This window comes from Equus przewalskii, chromosome 30 (genome assembly GCF_037783145.1).
Source record: "Equus przewalskii isolate Varuska chromosome 30, EquPr2, whole genome shotgun sequence".
NCBI classification, from domain to species: domain Eukaryota; kingdom Metazoa; phylum Chordata; class Mammalia; order Perissodactyla; family Equidae; genus Equus; species Equus przewalskii.
Genome location: NC_091860.1, coordinates 21,320,538 through 21,347,129, shown reverse-complemented (window position 1 = coordinate 21,347,129; position 26,592 = coordinate 21,320,538). Strand labels below are relative to the sequence as shown.

Sequence of the window (26,592 nt, the reverse complement as noted above, 5' to 3'; positions counted from 1 at the left end):
AGGGAGTCAGATCATTCCCTTCATCAGTTTGCATCAACACGCAACCGCTATGCATGACCCATCAGTGCTGCAGGCCATTCCCTGCTGGGTTAGCTGAATTACACTTTGGCCTGTTGTTGCTTCTCATTGTCACCCCTTTTCGTACTTCCCTCCGTGGCCTGACTCCAGGTTTTGTCTTCTAGGTACATCCCCACGGCAGCGGCCTTTGGCGGGTTGTGCATCGGCGCCCTGTCAGTGTTGGCCGACTTCCTAGGGGCCATTGGCTCGGGCACTGGAATTCTGCTTGCAGTCACTATTATTTATCAGTATTTCGAAATATTTGTTAAGGAACAGGCTGAAGTTGGCGGGATGGGTGCTTTGTTTTTCTAAGTGTTCCAGTATTTGTGTGTGTGTGAAAGGGAAACTATTTTGACACTTTGTTTTTGTCAAATAATGGTGGTTCCCCTTTTCTTCCCCTCACAGTTTCTTGTTTTCAAGTGCTGACTGCCCCATTTCTGAAATGGGCACGGAGCTAAGCCTGTGTGCAGCATTAGTACCAGCTGCCTTAAGACTCAAGTTTACATTATTCATTTAAAAACGTGCACGGTAGTGTTGCCCGTGACGCTGGAACCAGTGTCCCGCCTTGCCGTGGTCAGGTGATGGCAAGATGGCGACGTGGATCAGTTTTGCACACAACAGTCAAAGCACTCATTATTCCCCCCGCTCGTTTAAAAATAAATGCAGTTCAAATTGCCACTTTCCAGTATTTTTGAGCTTATTTAATGAGTTCTGGAACATTTATATCTATCTAATCTATATTTTAGATATAATTACTTTTTATACTTTTCTAACTCAAAGTGTCCACGTTGCCACCCTCCCTCTCCATCCCTCTTTTTCTTTGTCCATTCTCAGAGCAGACTTAGCCCAGATGGGCAAAATCAAGCTTCAGAGATACATACATCTGTCACTACAAACAGCTGCTTATAACTCTTCTTCCTGGTTTTCATTTCTTTCTTCCCAGTGACAGCACGGTTGGTGCTGTTTGACTGTATTGGCTATGCCTTTGAATTCCAACAAGTCACTTGAGAATACTCTTTCAAGATAACTATGTCCCAATTCTTTTTTTTTTTAATTCCAAAAGCAAAGATCTAATTCTTGAGCAATGTCTGTAGGTCAGTGGGGGTGAACACTGAGTAATTCATGCTAGGAATTTGTGTATGTTGTTGTACGTTACAGCAGCAACATGAGTGTAAATGGTAGACAATAAACTTTTATTTCATAAAACTGTTTCAGTTGTGTTGGAAAAATAAAAAAATCTGATGCTAAATGATTTCTAAGCTTATTTGTATAGGTTCATTGTACTCATACAAAATCCATCCTGAGATGTGTATTGCAAGAGGTCAAATGAAATCATAGTTTAGTATTTAATGCTAAAATATTGAAGGACAGTGGCCAACTTAAGGGTACTGTTATGTGACTAACATTTGGAAAGAAGAGGAAAATAGTGGTCTGAAGCAATATCCTAGCTTCCATTTGAAATAGTACAGTTCTTTATAAATAAGTCATTTTTTAAAGCATGTACTTTATTGTCCAGAGATCAAACGTAATTTTTGAAAGGTATCCTTTTCAAAAGGGTGGTTTTCTTTCCATCGTTGTTTACTTTCTTAGTAAGTGCAGGAAGTATATCTTGTTTAGCTTAGGATCACAAAGGCAGCACTAACTGTGGGGGCGAGGCAGATAAAGGCAGGCAGGACAGGCACAGCGGTCAACTGGAGAACCTCTGAGGGCTGCAGACCACGGTTACACAGAGACAGGGACCCGCTATTATTATACCGACTTATTTTTCAAGAGAAGGTGGAAATATGGTTTTTTATAGGAGACCTTCAACTTTTAAATGATGACAAATGAACAGTGCCAGCCAATGAAAACATCCAGACTGCCAGTTCTCAGACTGACTTAACTTCCAAAGCACAGCCTTTGATGTTTATAGATAACGGAAATGTCATTCGGGGTATGTTCTAGGACTTAGCTGTCACTCCTAGATTGCACTCTTAGGAAGAGAACAAGGCAGAAAGGACAGGTAGGGGTTACAAATCTCTCCTCCATCAACATTTAAGAGTAGCTTTCTCAGTTCCCACGGGGAGTGGCTTTGGGAGAGCGGGTCTGTTTGGAGAGACTGGTCTGTGCTCGAGTCTGTATATTTTATACATGCCTTATCTCTTCTTGATTTGAAGGAGGGTCGTAACAAGGGGAATTACAGGACTTGGTCCATGAGAGCTCAGAGAAAAGGATTAAGATCTCTGGAGAATCACAATGCCCATGATTTTAAAAAGGGTTTTTAAAAAAGTGTTAGAGGCACAGGGGAAGGCTACTATTAGAGCAAGTCGTTGGGGCTTACTTTTCACAATATTTATAGGGAGAGTAGACTCGATCTACATGGTCCTCTAGTTCCATAATTCTTTCCATCCTTGTTTAAGAAGTACAATATAAAGATTTTGTGGTTTTGCTCATAAAAATCTCTCGGTAAGACAGCTTGTACTAGACTGCAGCATTGCTGGTAGTAGTACCCCGACTTGACCTGGTTCTGATGGGCATGACTGACCCCCAGGTCCTGCACTGGAAACATGACTTAGGGGTGGCCAGGAAGAAGCATCCTGAGATATGTGCCGGCTCCACGGGAAAGAAAGTAATCCTGGAGCTGCTGGAGGCCAGTCAACCTGAGAGCCGAGCTCAGGAGATGAGAAAACAGCTCAGGAACAGGGGTGGACCTTGGGATGATGGGCTTCAGGCATGGTGTGAGCCGGAAACAGTGTCCTCAGTTTTCCCTTGAATGCAGTTTGTACTGGGTTTCTGGTGCTTGCTAACCTTGCTGGCTAGACTCACGGTTTAAGACCAAGACAACGATGCCCCAAACCATGTCAATCTTATGACTTTGGATTTGGTTTTAGAAACTGCAAGTACTTTTTGAGGTAAGGATAGGAAATTGGATTCTCAAGTACACGTGCTTGAGGGAAAGGCCCCGTACTTTCATTTGCCGCTTAAGCCGGTAGAGTGAATGGAATCAACCGTTTTTCCTATGAGCTGGTTCACGTTCAGTAGTTAAGTGGATAGAAGGACACTAGCTGAATGTAAACACTTCCTTATCATGAATGTTATTCTCTATTTTATATCCTCTGCTATGCAGATTAACTCTATATGGCAGATAATGCCATTAGGAGGGACCAAAAAGTCCCTGTATAGGTCTTTTTAAAAAACCCTTTAAACACTAATGTAGTAAATAGTTATTTGCATACACAGCTACAGAATTTTATATGGGGTTTGAGGGTGGGACTAGTTGACCTAATTTGGATTTCAGGTCTCTGCCTATAGGAATACCTCTATGTCCTGGACTAGATTAGAAAGGTAACAGCTGAGCTTTAAAAAAAAAAAACAGAAACTGGATTAAACATTATCTGCATTTACGTTCTTTTTCATTACTATTAGCTGGAGGGTAGCATTTAAAATGAAGGCTACAGCCTACCTGTAATTACAGTTCTCTACGGCCAAATGCATTCTGTATTGCTTTTATTTTATGAAAAAACTAATTTCAAATCTACATTAGACTAAGCTGAATTCAAAGTCTTAGTGAAGGAGGCTTGGTGGTCTTGTTTACAAAAACACGGCCACTGTCCTTTGGCCTTAAAACTTCAGGAAGGGCACTTCGAATGGCTTTGTGTTGGCGTGTTTCAGTGCCAGGGCGTAGGAGTAGACCCTGGCGTCCACTGTCAGGTGTTCTTCAGCTACCAGCGCTACGGGAGCAAAGAGGACAAGTTAGGTAATGAAGTTAACAAAAATACCCCATGTCCGTCAGTCAGTGTTTACTGAGCAACCATGACGTGGAGTCCCTGTGCTACAGGCTGGTGAGACGGTGATGACTTTTTCCTGCCTTCAAGGATCTTTCTTCTAGTGGAAGAATAAAGGATATAAAAGCAGGATTACATTTCTATCATAAGACAAGAACAAGAGAAAATTAATAAAGACAGAAGAGCACACAGATCAGAGATGAACATTTCGTGTGGGGACACAGCAGAGCTGTAAGTGTAGAGATCCAGCTGTTACTTCGTTTCAGGCTCCCTGCAGGGCTCTGCTGCTCGGAAACCAGCGTGTGACTATTCAGTCCCTTCTTCAGGGACTCCTCTGTCTTCCACTAGGGGACACATTTTCCATGTGCAAGTGAGACTGTGTGTGACAGGACTGGCGTTCTGCCATCCAGAGTGAGGTCTCGGTCTCATTACAACACGCTGTCCTGAGGACCTTGGTTCACTCAGAGGGAGGTCATTCGGCTTCCAGTCTGCCTCTTGCTCTCCTGGCCTCTTGGTTAGGAACAAGCTCAGAGACATTCTGTCCCTCGAAGGCAGGATCACGTCCTACTCATCTGTGCAGGTGCTCGGTAAGTGTTGAAAACTATGCTTTGTAGCAAACTGAACTCAATACCTCCCCTTCCAACTTCTCCAGTGTTGCTTGTTGAAGAAGTGATTTGATTCTATATTCTGATTCCACTAAAAGCTAGGAAAACTGATGCTTTTACCACTCCCTCTTTTGAGATCTCTCTCTCTCTCCCTCTCTACCTTCTTTCCTCCTTCTCTCACTCTGTATTTTTCCCTTCTTCTAAGGCCAGAAGGGAAGTTAAGTTAGGTGGAAGAGAGAAGGGAGGAATGTTTTCAAAAGAATATTTTCTAATATAAAAAAGATTAATAAAAGCATACGGCCTATCACAGTTAAACACTCGTGTGCCAGCATTACCTCACTTAGTTTCACTCGGGCCTGCTCCGAGGTGGGGCTCTCCACTGTGCCTGCTTCTGCAAGGGGCTCAGAGGCTACGGAACTCGCTCAGACTCGTGTCCAGCACACGGCCGGCTGAGCCGCACCGCCAGTCAGGCCCGTGAGACTCACGTTGTCTGCCTATTACTGACGGCCACGGCCTTCTGAGTAAATGCCTGATGAATGACGGACGAGTATTTCTGACTCTGACTTTGAGATCTCGAGGTGGTTTTTACCTTACGTCTAATTTTTTAAAAGGCAAAGGAGGGATGGAAGCCTCTGGGAATCGGAAATCACAGCTGTTTTTGAAAGATGTGCTTTACTTTTCAAACACACACAGACATTAGGAATAGAATCGTCAGCCACTGGTACTTCCGGGAGGAAGGGTGAGACCGCTCTCAAAGCTTCAGGTCAAACAATGCTCCAAGTTAATTTTTGAAACGAAAACTTAAAACTATTCAAATTCTGAAGATGATGTGCTCCTTTGTAAGTGACTGAACGGGCCCTACGCAGCCAGCTCGGAGAAGCTCCTGCAGGGCCTCCATCATGTCTTCTGACGGTGTCTCCTAACGCAGTTATAGCAAAGGACGTCTATCTGCAGAAGCTTACTTGTTTTTTAACAAAATCCCTATGAGACGGGCTGGCCAGGAATTACACAAGATAACGACGAGACCAGTCATTTACTGAGGCTCACACTGCTAGTTAGTTTGGTTCATTATATCAGCATATCGTACCTGGTGTACAGTAGATCCCTCAACGTTTGTAGAAGTATTGTTAAACTCTCCTTTAACTTATACCCCGCATGAAGAACCATCCACTGACCAGCGTGTCTGAGGATCAGCTGAGAGATACCTACTTATCCGTATGCCTCTGCGTTGCCATAGATTCAAGATTTAAGGATAGAATAGTTTTGGCTAATCAGCAGGCCTGTAATCTTGACTATTCTATAGGAAAAAAAGCCCCACTGAAATAGAATGTTTCCTTGTCACTTGACATAGAATGTTTTGCTTATATTTTCAAACTCTATGCTACCCAGAAAATTATTGGTCAACTGCAGTCTTACAACCGTTTCTAGGTGTTTGACTTTACTGAGGAAGAATACCAAGAAACAGGATTCTATGCAGCCTCCCATTTGCTGGGGATGGGGACGGGGAAAACAGAAAGTTGGGTAGTAATCATAAGGATGCTTACCATCCAGTCTCTTCAGCAGGTCATTCTTTGGTAAGGAAATTACTTCCACGAATTCTAAACAAACAGAGTGCAAGTGAAAACAAAGCTAAAGAAGGAGTGCGCTACCAGAACCACACGAACTGCCCGGAGCCGTGACCACCACACCAGCCACACACGCTGTCAGCCCTGGGAGCGAGCAACGTACCTCCGTCTCCTGAAAAGAACAGAAGGGGCATTTAGTAGGGCCCACAGTGGAAGATGTGGGAAGATGTTTGTGCGAGTCGAATCTAAAAGACTGTAAGAATTTAACAGAAACCTGGGTCTCTACCAATTTAACTTATGTACACGGTAAAAAAATTCCGACAGTACAAAGTTAGTATTGTTCTCAATAGTTCAACAGCAAATCAATGTTCAACAATAAAATTTAAAGCTTATTTTGTGATAAGTGTCTGTTTTTAAATTGTATTAAAATATACAGAACATAAAATTTACCATTTTAACGGTTTTTCAAGGTACAATTCAGTGGTATTACATATACTCACAGTGTTGTGTAATCAGCAGCACTGTGCATCTGCAGGACTTTTTTATCATCCCAAACAGAAACTTGGTACCCGTTAAACAGTAACTCCCATCCCTGGTGACCTCTATTCTTCTGTCTGTCTCTTCAAATGTATCAATTTTAGGTACCTCATATAAGTGGAATCACACGATATTTGCCCTTTGGTGTCTGGCTTATTTCACTTAGCACAATGTGCTCAAAGTTCATTCAAGTTATAGCACATATCAGCATGTCTCATTCTTGTAAGGCTGAATAATACTCTATGTCTATTCTACGGTTTGTTTATCCATTCATCTGCTAATGGACACTTGGGTTGGTTCCACCTTTTGGGTACTGTGAGTAAGGCTGTATGAATATTGCCGTCCAAGTATCCGTCTGAGCCTCTGTTCTCAGTTCTTTTGGGTATTACCTGGCAGTGGAATTGCTGGATCATACGGTAATTCTGTGTTTAACTCTCTGAGGAACTGTCAAACTCTTCTCCGCGGCATTTTATATGTATATTTGCTAGTTTGAACACTGAATGTTTATAAAAGCAGCTGCAGTGGGACACCAAAGCATCTGGAACAAGTGAAGAGCAGGAGAAATGGAAGAATATGGCTGTGATACATGACTTGTTGTCGTGTGTATATAAACAGCCCCTTTAAGGGGGAGGAAGATGTGGAACTGACAGGCTTTAAAGCTGCTGAATCCAAACTTGGTAAGAAATACAGAGCAAAGAATCTCCTTAAAAGTTTCCCTAAATACAGAACTCAATAAAGAATAGTTAATAAGCTGCTGTCCTGTAAAAACTTGTCATTCTTTCTTTTTTTTTTTTGGAGGAAGATTAGCCCTGAGCTAACATCTGCTGCCAATCCTCCTCTTTTTGCTGAGAAAGACTGGCCCTGAGCTAACATCTGTGCCCAAATTCCTCTACTTTATCTGTGAGACGCCTGCCACAGCATGGCTTGCCAAGCGGTGCCATGTCCGTACCCAGGATCCGAACTGGCCAACCTCAGGCCACCAAAGTGGAACATGCGCAGTTAACCGCTGTGCCACCAGTACAGCCCCGTATGTCATTCTTAATATATGTGCAAAGAGAACTCAGAGTGATTTTGAAGATTTTCATTGTTTACTATTTAGGCCTGTAGCTCATATCACTAAACTGGGAATAAACTCCATATGGAAAATATGAAAATAATGTAATTTAGTATTTTACATAAAGCAAGCGTAAAAATCAATGAAGCGGTAAAAGAAAATGGTAAAATATACAAGATTAGGAAAACAGCCAAGACTAAGGATGCAGCATCTATGAAAGACTGTTATTCTTTTAACAAATCAAAAATCAAACTGGTAGCAAGTTAAAAGGTCTTTAACACGATGCCCGCACCTTAAGCATGGCCCGCGCACACTCACCTGGCTTTGGCTTAGGTCTTACATTTTCAGCATCATCTCCGTTAATGGTTACTGTCACGATGTGTGTGGTACAGTTTGACAAACCCGGATCCATACCTACAGCTACAGAGAGAAGCAACAGATCACCTTCCTAGGCGCCACTCAGAGGTCATTTGTTTCACTCCTTAAATGTCTCTGGAAGAAGACTGGGCCGTAAGTCCCGGCTCACGTGGAACTCAGGCGGGAACTGACAGTTTGCCTCTTCACTGAGTATACGCTGGAGGACTGGGCAGCGCACGTGGGGTCAGTGCTCATATTCTCCCCAGGGTTCCTGAGTCAAGTTCAGTAAGGCTGAAGTTAGATGGTTCTGACAGGTTGTAAAATCCTTTCCCACGTCAGGAAAGAAGGCTAGTGGGAGCGGGCATGTGGATGAGGTAAGTAATAAACTTAGAATGTGGGAAACTCTGAAGGCAACTTAATTTCATAATTCTTCTCCAACTTTAGGTCTTTCTCGCTCAAACCTGCTGTCATGGGGAGGGGAGCTCCACTTGCAGAGGGTGACCAAATCTGATTATGATTTCTCTGCAGTGAATTAGCCGAAACAAAAGCCATCTGAATGCTCACCATAAAGAACACCCAAATAATCAATCCTTTTACACAGAAGAATCGACTGCTTGGCTAGTTTTCAAGAGTTTGTCCCCAAGGGCACACCTGGAGAGCAATACCAACCTGGAGAACATTCAGCAACATCACCTTTATAGCCAGTTTCCTCCTCAAGTTCCCGAAGAGCAGCTGCCTCCGGGCTCTCGTTTTCATCGATGAGACCTGGAAGTCCAAATCATTTACAGAGAGGTGGGACAGGGAAATCCAACTTTCTTTGAACGTGGCCTGTTTCTAACACAGCTGCTGCTGAGTTCCGTGAGATGAGCGAGAGGACTGTGAGAAGTGGTCGCAGATAAAATGGACTGAGGTTGGGAACGTTTATACAAAAAAAAAAAAAAAAAGCAGAAGAATGACAGGAGGCGGATGGAGCAGGTTCTGAAGGTGCCTGCTGTCTTGTCATCTAGAGCCAGCGCTTTCCTGAGCACCTCAGCACTCCTGCTTTTCTGCAGCATGGCCCGTACGGGATCTCCGGCCAGGACGTGGCTTTGGTGGTGGCTGACTGGTCCAGGCTGTGCACCTGGCTATGGACGGCAGTGCAGGAAGCCTGTCACTTCTCTGTCTCCTCATGTGACAGTGTCACCTATCCTGCCTTGCTCCCTCACAGAGCAGCATTGAGGCCTGTGCTGAGGTGCCGAGAGGCGTGTCCCCTGGGAGGGGCGAGAAGAGACAGGAGAGAACCGAAGGCTGGTGGGCTGAGGTCGCTGCTCTGTCCACCGTGAGCAGTGGAGGGAGGAAGGCAGTGTAACTGGGGTTATCTTACCCACAAGGAATGAAAAACGCAAGGAAAAAGTGAAATACGCGCTATTCAGTATGTTTAAAGTTACTAATTTCTTCAGTGAAATGGCGAGTAAATGAGAAAGAAAATAAAGTTGTTAGTTATATGTTACTATGGGATGGACTTCAAAAATACAAAACCTAAACCACTAATGATGAATAAATGAGATCTAATCTCTTCAGATGGGAACAACCTAATTCAGCCCTGTAATAATACAGTGTATTAAATTCTGGATAGCTCGACTTACTAGGCAACTGAAAAAAATACTCTAAAAATATTCAAGGAAATATTTAAAAAATATTCAAGGAAATTAAGACAATTTCCTTGGCCTGTATACATACAGAAGGACCAAGAGGTCTTTTCCATTCATCGTTTTTGGACTTAAGAGTGGCCGAGGTATAGCTGTAAATTTCTTGTCAGAGGCAGCTTGCTAGTGATGGACAATGAAGTAAGTTGACAAATTAGGGAAAAGCAATTACTCAGAGAGGCTAGAAAGAATGTAGCAAAGAAGAGGGCAGGTGGCTTGGACAGGTAAGCTGTGACATTTCACTGCAGAAATTACTTTGTTTTACTTCAAACCACATGGAGAGATAAAAAGGTGTTAAGCGGCTGAGCAATGCAGTCCTCAGCTCGGCCCTGGCCCCATCCTGCGGTCCCCTAGCAGCCAGGCTGTTCTCGGCGCAGACACACTCACCTGCCGGGAACTCGAGGCAGTAGCCCCCCATGGGGGGCCGGAACTGTTTTACCAGGACGATGCATTCATAATGGAGAGTTCTCTGCAGCACCGGGATAACCGACACACCTGTCACCAGGGAGTAAAACCAAGGACGGCCCTTAATGAGAGGTAACGCCGGCAATTTGTTCAGAGCAATCTAACTAAAATCCCTATTTCCAGAAACGCCGCATCCGAACTCTACCTTGTATTTGCATTGACAAGAGGAAGTTAACCTAAGTTACAACATGGCAGTTATTCTCCTTTAAAAATGGAAAGAAATGGGGCTGGCCCCGTGGCCGAGTGGTTAAGTTCTCGGCTCCGCTGCTGCGGCCCAGGGTTTCGCTGGTTCGGATCCTGGGCGTGGACATGGCACCGCTCATCAGGCCATGCTGAGGTGGCGTCCCATGTGCCACAACTAGAAGGACTCACAACTAAAAATATACAACTATGTACTGGGGGGATTTGGGGAGAAAAAGCAGAAAAAAAATTTAAAAAAAAACAACAAAAAAACCCCACCACTGTTCTGAGCTTAGATAACAAGAGCCAGAAGTTACTTGTAAAGAAAGCTTGATTTAGTTACATAGCATCACAAAAACAACTACTAGATTTAAAGATAAAAGATCCTAATCGAAGATCACTCTGCTCTGAAGTCTTGGTTGCAGTGACAAGAACCCTCAGACCCCAGCCTCCTCCAGGGTGGTAAGCTCCTTATGAAGAGTTACGGTGGGTTTGTGTGCGTACCATCAGCGGACTGTCCTTTCCTGGTTGTCCGCTTCACAGTTTCCCAGGTTCTGACCAGGCATAAAAGAAAAAATACAATCATTAGCACCACAGAGGAGAAGGTACTTGGGTTTTCTGTCTACAACCAGAATTTACAATGCAAGGCATGCAAATATACCAATGATAATGGTCAAGAAGACCACAACAATACAGATCTTACTAAAAAAGCCACTTGTGCTTCCCCATAGCTTCTGAAAATTATCAAGGAACACCTGCCACCCCACATCTAACCCTCTGATGCTCTCTAGAAGGTTTCTTGATCACCTGAGCTGCCTTTCTCATCATTTACTGGAAATACTTCCATTTGGATCATAAATCTAGAGGTGAACAGCACAGCTAGTGATTACAGCTTTAAAGGCTGCTAAGCAGTCTCTGCCAATTAAGCCCCTGTGAAAATTCCAGCCTTATCTTTAAGAAGAAAAGAGACTGCAAAATATGAACTATTGAGACAGTTATTTATACAATTTAGATTTTAAAATCTGTGACCGAAAATACCCAATTTCAGAAAGCAGGGCCATCCCATTTATTAATGGAGGAATTATTAAATTTAGGTCAGTGCTCTCCTTTGCATGTGTGAGATCTCATCTAAGGGGAAAATGGTCCCTAGAGGAAAAAGCGGATGAGTAACAGCAGGTGCCTACTCCCTTTTACGGCTTTATTCCTGATTAGTATTTGTTTCTGGGGAACACTGTACTGAAAATCCAGTTATTGGTACAATCATGTTGTTTAAATGGGGAAGGGCATATGAAGAAAATTCTCCCTTCACTCTTTTATCCCTTAAATAGAAAGAGCAGCGGTAAGAGATGGGCGTGAAGAAGCAAATAATTTTTGGATCCAAGAGAAGACAGACATCTGAGTGGCTCTGGGGATGGGATAAGAAAGGCTCCAACATCTGTCTCCCTGCAGCTGACAATGCTGTCCTCTCACTGTATGGGATGGACTACTTGGAGGAACCCTCCTACTCTTTATCTGGTCGTCCTGAAGGTTTGGATCTTGCCATATTTCTGTTAAAAATTTCAGATCTTTAATCTAGTTTGAAAAAAAAAACCTTCTGTAAACTAGAATTTTCAGTATTGTACCCAAATTCTAAAGGACAAATCTGTCCAAATGAACCTATGAAAGTCAAACAGACTACTATGACAACTCACAGCAGCCCAACATTCCTGTTAGTAGCAAGAAGCCAACCAACAAGCAATTCCAATGCGTAAATAATACAGACTGCAAAAGACGAAACACCTTTGGACATAGCTCTCTCTCTCTGCTGCCTCTTAAGGTTAGTCCTAAAGACTGAAGAAGACAGTGTTGGGAAAAGCACTGAAGGTCCCATCCCAAATACACTAGGAATAAGGGAAACAAAGAGTAGTATCATTATAGTGGTTAAGATGAAGTCAATAAAAGCAGTAATGAGCCATAAATTATGAGCAATAAAATATAATGCATTTATAAGAAATACTAGAACAAGAATGCCCCATGAGAGCTCCAGTCATCTTAAAGGGACTCTGAGAGATGTACATTTGATGAGTCAGAAAGTCTTCGTCTCTCGGTGCCTACTAGCTAACCTCCCAGCCACAACCTCCTTGAGACTCTTTTCTCATTTGTTAAAACTAAGGAATTATGAGTATGTTATCCCCAAATCCTCTGGTAGCTTTAGAATTCTGATTCTAGTTAATTTACTCCATTTTTTAATCTTTGTTATAGAAATGCCTGTTTCGCTTTCTTCCCTTTAGTCAGCCAACACAAGAGATGGGAAGGGCAACAGGATGACTTCCGCTCTATCCTGAATGTCGATACGGGGCGTGCTGCCAGCGTATTTTTACACTTCTAAACTCCATTCCATATCCTCTTCCATGAATGAGACAGTGGAACAAAGGAGTCTCTAGCTGCTGTTTTATCCTTATGTACATGCTTTATATCAAGTAACAGGAAAAACATTTGATAAGTTTATAAATCACAGTCTACCCTCAAGTACAGAGATTCATTCTTCAAAGCTTGACATCTGGGATGAAACGTTAATGCTTTGCATAAGACCTCGTTGGAGGCCACGAGGAAGACCTACATATGGCAGAATGGAGGTGAGCGTGCTATAAATAGGCAATCTAGGTGTGGTGTTCTGGTAGACTTCAGAGCCCGCTCCCAAACTACTGAAGCAGGCTCTCTGGAGGTGAGAACTAATCATGAATATTTTGAAAAAAACCCCCAAATGATTCTGATGTGCATCCCTGATTAAGAAATGCTGGAAGGGAGGAAGAGGCGTCAGGTGAAGAGAGAAGATGGTGCAACACACAATCTTTAGTGTTAAGAGTTCTATCTTGTGTTGTAAACTTACACAACTTTATAGGGACAGAACTAAACTCTATCACCGTAGGGTGGGTTCTCATCTCTGTCTCTGGTTCTCAAATATAAGTACACTGGAAGATACTTTGCTCCTTCAGGCTTGAGCCTTGCCACAATTCTCTATCTTCTATTTCTTTCATGTTTAGTTCTACACATCAAACTCTCCCTCACTAAGAGTCCCACTCTCCCACCGCACTGATGGACCGTAGTCTGCTGAGCTTCCTCACTCTGGGGTTTTAACAGTGCTATGGACATCTTAATGTCTCCCAGAGCTCTCCAGCACCGGGCCTTAGCAATATTTTTGCTAGTTAGTAGATATAATCAAAAGTTATTTAAATTACTGGCAAGTCAGATGAGAGAGAGATTTCCTTATGAAGAAACTCTGTCTTATCCTATCGCTTAGCAAATGGAGCTTTTATAGTAATGAATTTATATCATGTAATCTGGATACTAAATGTAGTTAATTTTCCTATTTTCTTATTCTGTTTTATTCCTTTTTATACTTCATTAAGTAAATGCTTAAATAAAATATAACCTACTTTAACACTTTTTTTTGTTATAAAAAATTACTAAACAGAAAATCTGAGAAATAGCAGAAAAAAGGTTAATCACACAGCTGCCAATAATATTTTGCTAGTTTTCCTTCCAGCCTTCTCTTACCCATTATTTGGCAGAGTTTAAAAAGCATATATAGGGGCCAGCCCGGTGGCGTAGTGGTTAAGTTCGTGTGCTCTGCTTCGGTAGCCTGGGGTTTGTGGGTTCGGATCCTGGGCACAGACCTGGCACTGCTCATCAAACCACAGTGTACTGGGGTCCCACATCAAATAGAGGAAGATTGCCCTAGATGTTGGCTCAGCAACAATCTTCCTCAAGAAAAAAGAGAAAGATTGGCAATAGATGTTAGCTCAGGGCCAATCGTCCTCATGAAAACAAAACAAAACAAAAAAGCATATATAAACAATTTCCTATTTTACTATCAACTTAGTAACTTTTCTCATATTGCTAGTTTGTCTTCATAATCTGCTTTGTAGATGGCTGCACAGATTTTACTAAATGAATGCACTATTACAATTATTTCCCTAATTTTAAGATGTTTAGATTGCTTTAAATTTATTTATTTATCTATTTATTTTGCTGAGGAAGATTCACCCTGACCAAGCCTCCACTTTTTTCTTGAGGAAGATTAGCCCTGAGCTAACATTTGTGCCAGTCTTCCTCCACTTTATATGTGGGTTGCTGCCACAGCATGGCTGACAAGTGGTGTAGGACCACACACGGGATCTAAACCCAAGCACCTGGACTGCCAAAGCAGACTGTACTGAGCTTAACCACCAGGCCACGGGGCTGGCTCCTCTTTCAATTTACTTTTGTCTTTTAAAATTTTGATGAACATTTTTCATGCCTAAATCTGATTCCAAATAGTTTTCTTAACACAGTCTCAGACCCCACAGTGGCCTGACTCCAGAAACTGCCCCCTCCCCCATGTATCTTTATGGCAATTGAGACATATTGTGAAATGCTTTACAAAACTTTTCTTTTTCCAATTTACATTTCTATGAGCAAAGTGTAAACATGTTAAGTTTTATCTCAAACTCAGCAATGTTTCCTCTTTAATTCTTCTAATTTACAGATTAAAAATTGGCTTAACTAGAAGGAAGCAACCCGTATTGTTAATTATTCTGCTGCTTTATCAACTTACATTAGGCTTGGCTCAAAAGTTTTCAGTTCACACGAATCTACTTGGGGAGAATGGTGTTAAAATTGATTCCTGATTAGTTACTCTACGAAATTTACAACATAATTTTATTCAGAGGTTATAAGTGATTCAAACAGTCTAACAATGGGAAAACAAATAGATTCTTTATTTCAGATAAAAGTTTAGAATGAGGAAAACATCCAAGTTTGTGCCAAACACTAAATAGAGACCCTGAGACCTCAAATACTGAGCATTTTACAAAAGGAAAATAAAATTTTACCTTGTTTTACCAGTAGGATCCATGTAAGTTGTTTTTTCAAGCTTGACCCATTTTCCTTCTGCAATTAACTAAAAGGAGATCAGACAATAAGTTGGGAAGCTTTCAAACTGAGGTGTTTTTTATTTAGAAGGGTTTTTTTTCTTTCAGATCTTCTCTTTGTGACCCTCTCAATTATCATGTTTCCCTCCCAATAATTTCTGTGCAAGTTTCCAGTTCAAGGCATTAAAAAGTCGTTTTTCTGAAGGGTGGTGCTGCTTCTTTTTGGAGTTTTAGAGGTATTACTGAGAGGTAAAAAGAAACGACAGTTGAAAAACTCTTGGGGGTCAGGGGGACTAGAAGGGAGCACTAAGGAGAGAGGGGTTTTCTGGGATGCTCTCAATGTTCCATCCTCTGATCTGGGTGCTAGTCACAGAGCAGTGTTTAGTCTGTAAAAACTCCTCAGTGGCATTTTACTGTCAAGGACTACAGAGCAAGGCTGACTATGGGGAATCCATGTCCAATGACTGGATTTGCTGTAATGACACATGGGTTTCCCTCCCAATCCGGGAGGCACCCAGCATCGTTCTGTCTAGACACTGGGGCCTCTGGGTTACCAGGACTAACTTACTGATGGCACTACACTGAACGAGAGCAAAGTCCCACTGCGTACATAACGCAGGAGCCTTTTTCTTACTCTCCTATCTTTCGCTTCTTGCTAGCAGCAACCTAATAATTATCAGATGTATTCACAGACAACACAGAAAGATTTTTAAATCAAAAAGAATTGCAGAAAGGTGTCAAGACCAGAGTTCTAGGATGAAGGATTTAAAATTTATTCATTGCAATGGTTCCTGCAGGAAGAGAATTTTTAGAAGCGAAACTGAATAACACACAAGACATACATTAGTTCTGGAATTTAGACCTACAACGAATAACTTGGGTTTTTATTGTTCTTAAACAAACCTACTGAGACCATAAACAGCGAACTAGGATGTGATACCTAAGGATGAAATATTTAAGCCCTAAACTCATATGATTTATTCTACCCAGGGAAACTTTTAATAAAAACTTAAGAATTTTTCTATCAACAGCCAAAATCGACTTTAAAAACAATCCCAATTTCACTAGTGCATATAATTAAGAGGGATATACTTCTGCTCCCACCCAAGAGCAAAATGTCCCCGAGTCCTAAAAAGGGAGCAAGAACAATCTTTAAAAACTCTCTTTAAGAATGAAAAACAATCATTTGAAAGAACAAATAGTCCATAGATTTCTTTCTTTAAACTCAGCTTTACGTGGGGAGGGGGAAGGGAAGTGAAAATTTATACCTCCTCTGAGATAATAGACTGTTTGATATTTTGAGAAGAATTCGCTGGTTCTCGATTTTCCATTTTCAAACTAGTTAGTCTTTATAGTCCTCAGACAAGAAGTTCACGCTGTAAGACAATGAGATCTGTTTAGGCTACATTTATTTTTCTGAATTAAACATTTGTCCATAGGCCGACGGTCACAGTACTTAATGGGGAAAAGCTTAGCGGTCATCAAAGCTGCTTTTGCCCTCTGAAGACCTGGGAGAAGTGCCCGGGATGGAGAAGTGAATACAAAGGCCCCAGGAGACATTCAGGAAAGAACTTAAAGCCGTCCCACTTAGATGCAGCCCATGGCGGCCCACTGCCGACCACACACACGAGGCACTCAGACTCATTCTTCCATTTTCTGACTCCAAATTTCAAAAACTTTCCCAGGAGAAACAGTACAAAGATCACACACCACTCCCCATGCCCACCCCTCAACTATTGTCCCTCATCAACCCTTTACGGCGAAACTTTAAGAGTTGTATGGGCTGGCTGTTTCTACCTCCCATTTATCTTTTTCTTTTTTATCCTGTGGTAAGTGGATATACAATTTTAATAATTTTAAAATGTACAGGTCAGTGGCATTAAACAAATTCACAATATTGTGGCCCGTTCACTTTCAAGTTTTACCATGTATCAAAGTCACAGTTGCACATAATGCGTTAACCAATACAAGATATGTTATGAAAAGAGCAGACCCCGCCCCATCTGTTCTATACTAATACTCCCTTTCTTTTGGCTTATTCCCTCATTTTTGTACCCTGAATGTCTGAACATCTTTTTTTCTGCCCTCAAAGTATATTGATAGTCTGGCTGCATATAGAATCATGGGCTGAAAATAATTTTCGATCTGAAATCTGGAGCATTGCTCAGTGGTCTTGCTTCTGGTGCTGCTGTTGAGAAATCCATAGCCATTCTGATTCTCGAGGCATTTTCTATGTGATCTGTTTTTGTTCTCTGGAAACTTGTGGTTATTCACGTCTTCACGCTGATGTTGTCGTACTGGGTACCCAAGTGGGTCCTTTCAATCTGGAAACTTCACATTGTGCTTCTCGATGGGGAACTTTTCTCGAGTTACTTCCCTGATAATTTCCTCCCCTCCATTTTCTTGGTTCTCTTTCAGGAAACAATATTTAGCTGTCGGACTTCCTAAAATGATCCTCTGTCTCGTTTTTTTGTTCTTATTTTCCGTTTCTGTGTTATTTTATGTACATTTCTTAGAGGCTATTCTGACTCTTCACTCCTCTTAAGTTCCACGGGTCCCTAAGCGACCCCACCTCCTAACTTTTGCTAACTACAGACGATCAAGCTTCAACTCTCTTACCAACTGTCTGACAGGAAAGAGGGTCTCTGCTCTCTGTTTCTTCTGGGACCTAAAGTGATAATTAAACTACTGGTCACATCTTCAATTTTTACCTCAGACAGCAAGTTTGCCCCATCCTAAAATAAAACCAACAAAACAGAAACAATCAAGCTTCTCATAACCCTGTTCTCTCCTCCAAGCTTGCCAGACTTCCTGAAAGAGCGGATGATACTACCGTGCATCTTTACTCAGCCCATCACAGTCTGTCCCCTAACTGCATCTACCCATCATCCCCAAGCTAGAAATATAAGTATCTCCAATCCCTATTCTCCTTTACCAACCATAACTTACCCACTACAAGTCCGAAAAATTGTACCTCTAACATGTCTTGAAGGGATTCTATCCTGACCACCACTGCTCTGGTTACAAACCTGTATGTCTCCCACTTCGGATGAAATGATCTCCAAAACTATCTCCTGAACGCCAGATTTTTCTTTACATTGTGCAACTTTCAACATTACTCACAGTTACCCTGCTGGAAAAACTCCCTAAAAGCACTGCTGAGTAAATGACAAGAGGAATAAAGTGAATCCGGCTGGATAAGTCTAGAGAGCCATTCTGCTCCTAAGAATTAGGTCTGGGGCCTGCTGAGGCTTGTTCTGAAGAATAGTTCTTGTCTACTTGTCTTTGCGTGACTAAGTTAGTTAAACTCAATTTCAAAATTATCTTCGCACAAAGTTAAAAGATTCACACTTGCTGATTTCCAAACTTACTATAAAACCCACAGTAATCAAGATGCTGTGGGTACTGGCATAAGGATAGACATGTAGATTGACGGAATAGAACTGAGAGTCCAGAATTAAACCCATAGATTTATGGGCAACGGGTTTTCAACAAGAGTCCAAGACAATTCAGTGGGGGAAGAACAGTCTCTTTAGCCAATTGCTGCGGGACGAGATATACAGATGCATAAGAATGAAAATGAATCCCTGATACCACATATAAAAATCAACTCAAAATGGATCAAAGTCCTAAATGTAAGAGCTAAAACTATAAAATGCTTAGAAGAAAACATAAATGTAAATCTTCATGATGTTGGATTAGGCAACGGTCTCAGATACGACACCTAAAGCACAAAAGAAAAGATAGATAAATTAGACTTCATTAAAATAAAAAACTTCTCTGCTTCAAAGGATACCATCAAGATAGTAAAACGACAACCCACAGAATGGGAAAAAAGTTGTACATCTGATAGGAGACTTGTATCTGAAATATGTAAAAAAACCTCTTACAATAATTAAAAAACAACCTAATTAAAAATAAGTAAAGGATGAATACACATTTCTCCAAAGATATACAAATGGCCAGTAAGCACATGAAAATATGCTCACCATCATTAGCCATCAAGGAAAGGCATATCACCACCACAAGGAGACACCACCTCACCCCCACCACGATGATTATAATAAAAGACAGATGACAACAAGTATTGGGGAGGATGTGGGAAATTGGGACCCTCATACACTGCTGGTAAGAATGTGAAAGGTGCAGCCACTTTGGAAAACAGTCTGGCAGCTCCTCAAAAGGTTAACCACAGGGTTTCCATGTGGACCTACAGAATTCATTCTAGGTATATAACCAAGAGAAATGCAACGTATGCTCACATAAAAACTTGTACACAAGTGTTCACAGCAGTATTATTCATAATAGCCCCAAAGTGCAAACAACTTAAATGTCTATTGATGAATATAAAATGTGGTATTCCATACAATGGAATATTATTCAGCCATAAAAAGGAATGAAGTAATGACATATGCTACAACATGGATGAACTTTGAAAACATTATGCTAATTGAAAGAAGCCAGTCACATGGGCCAAATATTTCCATGATTCCATTTATATGAAATATCCAGAATAGACAAATCCATAGAGACAGAAAGCAGATTAGTGGTTGCCAAGGCACTTGGGGGAAAGAGGGAATATGGAGCTACTGCTTATGGGTATACAGTTTCTTTTTGATGAAAATGTTCTGGAATTAAATAGTGGTGATAGTGGCACAATCTTGCGACTATACTAAAACACAACTGCATTTTATAATTTAACAAGGTGAACTTTATGGTCTTTGAATTACATCTCGATTAATAACAATCTCTGCAAATCTTCAAATCCCCAAAAGGCAAATGTTCAGGATAGTTGGGTGGTGAAAGTCACCTTGGGTCCAGAGTGACAACGCCCAGGAGACAAATTCAAGGAATTCTGCTTTGGACTCAACAGGAACTCTGCATTCCTGTACCAAGCAAGCATTTTGCTGTCCCCTGGGTGCATATTTCGTCTGATGCTCCACACATATTTCTGTTGTAAAATTACATGTATTTCTGTTGTGTCATTAAAACGTTGTCAACAGTGCTGCTTGCAGGTTATTTTGTGGGCAAACCTAGGAATTCAATTGCCAGTAAGGACTTGAGCAAAGAAGCAAAATTTGAGGCCTCGGGTAAGAAAAGACAACTATATGCTAAAGATATAAAAATAACCACTAAATGAGGATGAGAGAAATGTCTATACATCTTGACACTGACTTAAACCATGAATGACTATGCACAAACTGTGTTAATACTCGTCAAAACCATGTATTGATTGTGAATCTCAGGCTACAGCACCTTGTGGCAGACACTGAAAGAGAGATAATGTCCTTGGTGCTAGGATTACAGCAGTGGACAGAACAGACAAAGGCCCTGCCCTTGGGGAGCTTACTTGCTGGTGGAGAGAAAGGGAGAAAAAGTGAGGGACAATATACAAAATTTCTGTCCAGTGACTCTACGTTTTTTGGAGAAAGATTAAGAGGGATCAGTCGAGTGGAGAAGGTGGGGGTGCTGATCTATATGCAGCAATGGGGAGAGGCCTCTTTAATTTGGTGACATGTGAACAGAGCCTGCAAAGTAATACAGGAGTAAGCTACGGGGACATTTAGATATTGAGAGACAGTCACTTAGCATATTGGCAATATAGAGAGAGCATAAGAAAACAGGCGGATAAAAGAACTTGATCTAGATTTTTATCTTCTAGATTTCCATTCCCTTCTTTTAATAACGTTTACATAAGAGAAGGAAAATTTCCTTTGTGCTTTTTTTTTTTTTGGTGAGGATGACTGGCCCTGAGCTAACAGCTGTTGCCAATTTTCCTCTTTTTCCCCCCCTCCCCAAAGCCCCAGTACATAGTTGTATATCCTAGTCGTAACTCATTCTAGTTCTTCTATGTGGGATGCTGCCACTGCATGGCTTGATGAGCAGTGTATAGGTCCACACCCAGGATCTGAACCGGCACACCCTGGGCCACTGAATCAGAGCATGTGAACTTAATCACTCCGCTAGGCCAGCCCCTCCCCGCTTTTAATTCTAACAGTTAGAGAAAATAACTTTTAGGCAACCAGGCAACCCCATTTAGTGTACAACATAATCTGTCCAGAATGGTACCGAATGCTTGCATTAAGTTAATTTCTACCTTCTTTTAAAAAGTGACTCTGACCCCAAATAACTTTTCTGCACCCACGCTTCTTAAAAGCAGGGCACTGCAGTCCTCCAAAGTCTAAGCACCAGAAGACACTGAAAGGAGAAAGAGAATCTCTAATTTTCTCTGTGAAAAGGGTTCTTAATCTGGATTCCCAGAAAGTCTAGAAAAAATGGTCAGGAACACCTAATTTAGAAGAGCAGAGGTCCCTCCGACCCCAACGTTAGTATCTTTGGGGAAGCGGGCAACTAGTTCCTTCAGATTTATCTAAAACCTCGAGGCATCAAGTTATCTGCTAGGTCCCCTTATGTTTATATCTTCATAGCTTCTGTCAGATTTTTGAGGGATTGTTGATGGTGAAAAAGTATTACTCTGAGGGACGGTTCCTCATCCACTCCTCTTCATTTAATAAAGTTAGTTAGATTCAATTACAAAACAGTCTCAGTCATCAAAAGATCGACCCTCAGTTGGCTGATGTTAAGCTATCAACAGTTGTTCCAAACAGATTGTATTAAAAAATATTTAAGCTAGAATGTTAGAGAGCTAGAGAAACAAAAAACAAGCTCCAGACGTAAATTAGAAAAAAAGGAAAAAAAAGTGGCACACAGGGCTGGGCCTCTCTGGGGCAATAACATGGCATGCAGTCGGCCCCAAGGGGACACAGTATTCCCTGGCAATCTATTGATAGTGTAAATAACAAACAACGTGTGTGAAGAGCGATGATGTGTATCAAAAGGACCTTCTGTACTATGTGATTCCCAAAACGCTCAGGGTTACAGAAGCACCTCAAAAATACGACTGAAATGGAAAAAGAATATATAAATATATATGTGTGTGTGTGTATGTGTGTGTTTTGCTGAGGAAGATTGGCCCTGAGCTAATATCTATTGCCAATCTTCCTCTTTTTTCTTGAGGAAGATTGGCCCTGAGCTAACATCCATGCCAATTTTTTCTGTTTTTTTGTATGTGGGCCACAAGCACAGCATGGCCGCTAACACAGCAGTCTAGGTCCATGCCCAGAAACCGAACCCGGGCTGCCAAAGTGGAGCGCACCAATCTTAACCACTAGGCCATGTGGCCAGCCCCAAAAGAATATTATTTTTGGCATCGTTTCAAAAACAGAAGCTAAATGGTGCCGTTTGTGGGACTGGTCACCACAAGTACCGAGCTGCACCTTACTTACAGTGCAATGAGGTTTCCACTCCAGGCTGCACACTCCTGTCCCCACTACTGTGGCAGAGCTTTCCTAAGTGTCCTCAAGGCTATTTCGAGATTTCAAAGTTTAATTTGAATTTTATCCACTTCATCAGCTAGAATTTAATGTCATCTACATTTTGCTGCAAATATGTGTACACTTAGAAAAACCCTATGCACGTAATGTTGAGTGTTCTGCTGTGTTAATTCACGTTATCCCTTTTAACTTAGTTTGGTTTGAACACTGACGGTCTATGATGTGTCAGATGTATGATTTATCCAGGGTGCAAAAACTCTGCTGAGGGAAAATGTACGGGATTCTTAGAATCCCTGTACAGCGGCAGGCGGGAGTCCCTGACTGGCTTTGTGAGCACAGGCAGTCCAAAAGTTTGACCACACACTCCGTGCAAACTGACCATTATCCCTGCCCTTGGGGACCTTACCGTTTAGCATGAAAATAACTAGACAGGCACATGCCTGCCATAGAGATAGTCCAATACCAGGGGTGTTTTAAATGAGGGACAAATCACGTCCACTTGGGAGGTAGGGAAAATAGTAAAGGCTTTTAAGTGGCTAGTACTAAAAAAGGGAGTTGGATATTAAGATACAATTTAAAAACCAAGGCGGCGAGGAAAGCATTCCAAGTAGAAGGAATCACGTCAACGAAAGCAGAGACACCAACCTGGGGAAAGGTGAGAAGTTGCAGGAAAGTTTGGCAAGCCCTGTGGTTTTCAACCCTTCCCACCCCCTCCAAAAACAATCCCAAAGCAAACCCCACATATAACGGATGATGTTAAAGCCTGCAAACACATTTCCAAGGACTTACACAGATTCCATCAGATGCCTGCGCCTTTCCCCAAATTTGCAGGCAAAAAACCCCCCCACCCATCCGCTCTAACTGGCACGCCACCAACTCTTGTTGCTATGTAAGCTCCTCTCGGGGTTAGCACTTCTCCACTGAACGGAGGAAGATAAGTGATAACTTTTTCATAAATTTGGGTATTTTCATATTACTAACAACAGCTGGATTAAAGTTCAATGGGAGTTAAGAGTCAAGAAGTTACACTGAGACTCTCAAACGCCAGGCTGTAGAGTTTGTGCTCAGGCTCCTCCTTATCCACTTATTACCAGACCAGAATCCCCGCAGTTTGCTGAGGTTGCAAAAATCACAAGAAATTGTACACTGGCTAGTCACTCCCAGATCAAAGTTGAGTACTGTAAACACCCTCTATACTCAACCACAAAGAAGCTGGAGGAACGCAAATCACAAGCAAAGCTTCTGATTGACAAATGACAGTCGGGCACCTGGAAGTTTAATAATCGGACACAGAAATCAACAGGCCCCTCTGAAAGATGTTGGAGAGGATCAATTTTTGTGAAAATGACTTTAGGATTGTGTTGTTCAAGTCAAGCCTCAAAGGCTGAGGCATGTCGAAGATGTCGTCCTACCTTCTTTCAGAACAATTACACAGAAAAGCCACTTGATTTATAACGAAAAGAATCAGTATATATTCTATAATCTTGGTTATATTCATAAAACTTTTAAAAATTGTTTTTTTAAAAATAATATTTTGATCAGTCCTTTTGCACCATTTACGCTAAACTTTTGGTATCCACATCAAATGGATTCACTCTAGGTGAACTTTTCTTTGCTGACAATTACCCTCAGATAATGAAGACTTCCTGTCCTTAATTTAATAATGACGGAAAGCCACGGAAAGTTTTGTTTTCTGGCAGATGTGGGGGTTGGGTGGGCAGGGAGGGAACCAACATTTTACTGAAATTCTGCTGCTCGGTGATTTATAACCATTACATTTAGTTTTGGTTGAGCAAGAGTGAACTGACTGTAATTATCCTTGGGAAGGTTAATTGGTTACAGCAGCATAGTAATGAGGCCACTAAAGAATCTCGTGTAATAGCCCAGGCACGAGATAACATAGGTTTGGACTGGGTGGTGGCAGTGGCAAGGAAACAGATTTAATTCCTTGCAAATGACACTTTATTACTTTTCCTAAAACAACCTCGAAGGGTTTTCCAAAGGTAGTTCCAAGAAGGAGAGGATCTTAAAGGACCTTGGGACATCAGAAAGAGAAAGGGTGGTGCAGCGTTCAAATTTGATCTGGACACATGGAATCTGAGATGTTGGCAAGATAGCCAAGTGGAGAAAACCAGCAGGGAGTTGGAAATATCATCTAGAAGGATTAGTCATAGATTCAGAGAAGGAAATGTTTTTTACTCTTTAATTTGGAATTGCACAATAAACGCCTCCCCCACAGTCACTTAGTTACTGATATTTTTCAGCATCCACGAGAAAAAGCAACTATTTCCATTGTTTGTAAAGGTTTTATTGAAGCAACTTGATGAATATGAACAAGGTGGCTAAAAAATAGTGAAAGCAAATTTAGCTGTATCTATTCAAAATGCGGGAGCATCTGTTTGGAATGTCGGTATATTTGATGCTGGTTAAATGTGTAACAAGTTACTTAAAAGCAACTGTGAGTAGTACTCAAAAGTCACCGAACACACTTCTAAAGTAAAACAGCCTGATTAATAAAAGACATCTATCAAATTCCTTCTCTGTAGCGTCTATATTTACAAACTTAGCTGCTTCTCTGACTCTGTTCCCCTTTTGACTTCCTCCTATATCTCTATCAATTCTTAACAGAAAGTACCTAACACAAATTCACCTTGATCTGTGCTAACATCTCCTTCACCTGCAACTTGTTTATTTCCAGGTCAAATCCAAATATTTTAGTGACCTCTCCATCCGCATTAGGTCTCTCTGAGATCTGTCTGGCACCATTCTCCCAGCATGTGTGGAATATTGTTGCTTTTTCCTCTCAAAACAGAAAGGATTGCGTAATCCTGGATCTCAGAAGTACTTAAGAACCACTACGGCCGCCCTTCCCCCAACATATATTGCAACATTATAATCTATTTACCTCTGCTTTGAAAATGTATCTTTAAAAGCAATGCTAACTAAACCACTTAGCCAGTAACATTTTTGAGAAAAACAAAACATGAAACAATGCATATTCCCGTGGTGGGGGGGGGGGGCTAGTTTCTAGCTCCAAACACGCAGAGGATCCTGTAATTAACCTAATGAACACCTTTCTAAACAGGCCAGGAGTCGGTGGGGTTCTCACCTCTTTCTAACTTAAAAATGCTCAGATGGACCAGTGAGGGCGTGCAGTTTTAAGGAGGCAGCTCAAACGTGCACCCTTAGGACAGACGTCTGGGACAAGCCCTAAGGCATGTAATTGTAAGCAGCAAGTTTAAGCGGCGTTTCTCCGCAGCTAGTCATTTCTCTCTCTTACTCTTTTAAAGAAACAAACAAAAGTGAACTTTCGTAATATTCTATTTTCTGATCGCCATCTGATACGTCATTAGGAAAGGAACAGGGAAAATAGACGATAGGGTGATGGGGAGGGGAGAAGCGGAAGGAAAAATAATATTACAAGTTCGACTAGAATGCTTACAGTCTGCTGATTCCAGCAGAGCAGGGATACTGATAAAATCTGGCTGGGTTTTTTTCCAGGCTGCTACTTTGGCGGGGCTGGAATAAATGAACTTGACGCTTTCCCCTTTCCTCTGTGGTCCCAAATTGACCTCTTCTACCTCCAAAGTCGACCTCCCCGGGATCATACACACAGGATTCTTCCCCTATCCCCCATAACCTTCCCCCACGACCGAAGAGGGGCCACTCCCCGCTTGGCAGATGCCTTAACTACTGCACTCAAATGAACATTGGACTGTGGGGCTTTCTGCTTTCTCGACTCCGAGCAGCCCAGGCGCTTCCACCCCGGTCCCTGGCTGTCCTCTGAACTTGTCCCCCTCTCCGCGCCTCCGCCGCGGGCGCCCCTCGCCGCCCGGGACGCGAGCCCAGTCCGCACACGGGGAGACGCGCGCGCGGCTGCCCGTACGCTCCAGATGTGCTCCCTCCCTCTGTCCCAAAGAGCCCCTGCACGTGACTGGCCCGCGCCCAGTTACCTACTGCAAGGTGTGGGGTGAAGGGAAGGGTACTCCTTTGGGAAGGGGGACGAAAGGAGGAAGCACGAGTCCGGGGCAGCAGTCTCAGGAGATGTCGGGGCCACTGCTGGAGGGACAGCCGCGCCTCGCGGTGCCGAGAGGAGG

At 42.1% G+C, this 26,592-nt stretch overlaps 2 protein-coding genes across 6 annotated transcripts in view; one reads left to right on the top strand and one right to left on the bottom strand.

Moving 5' to 3' along the window:
- Positions 1 to 3,415, top strand: part of SEC61A2 (SEC61 translocon subunit alpha 2) — a 28,292-nt gene extending 24,877 nt beyond the window's left edge. For both annotated transcript variants that reach the window (XM_070601236.1, XM_070601234.1), the window contains one exon: positions 183 to 3,415. In XM_070601236.1, coding sequence (XP_070457337.1) covers positions 183 to 369 — 187 coding nt within the window. In that variant the 3' untranslated portion in view covers positions 370 to 3,415. The remainder of the gene's footprint in view (positions 1 to 182) is intronic.
- NUDT5 (nudix hydrolase 5) lies at positions 1,230 to 26,592 on the bottom strand. 4 transcript variants are annotated; one of them, XM_008538686.2, is made up of 10 exons: positions 26,453 to 26,592; positions 16,430 to 16,537; positions 15,123 to 15,190; positions 10,774 to 10,823; positions 10,012 to 10,119; positions 8,609 to 8,704; positions 7,901 to 8,002; positions 6,155 to 6,163; positions 5,971 to 6,024; positions 1,230 to 3,767 (listed from the first exon to the last, which is right to left on the bottom strand). In XM_008538686.2, the coding sequence occupies exons 2-10, from the start codon at positions 16,490 to 16,492 to the stop codon at positions 3,658 to 3,660; spliced, it is 660 nt and encodes a 219-aa protein (XP_008536908.1). In that variant the 5' UTR covers positions 16,493 to 16,537; positions 26,453 to 26,592; the 3' UTR covers positions 1,230 to 3,657. The 4 variants fall into 4 exon arrangements, 3 of the variants coding, with proteins under 3 accessions (XP_008536908.1, XP_070457344.1, XP_070457343.1); XR_011535040.1 differs by having other exon boundaries at positions 3,527 to 3,767; positions 5,971 to 6,163; positions 26,449 to 26,589; XM_070601243.1 differs by lacking the exons at positions 1,230 to 3,767; positions 5,971 to 6,024; positions 6,155 to 6,163 and adding an exon at positions 6,811 to 7,066 and having other exon boundaries at positions 26,449 to 26,589.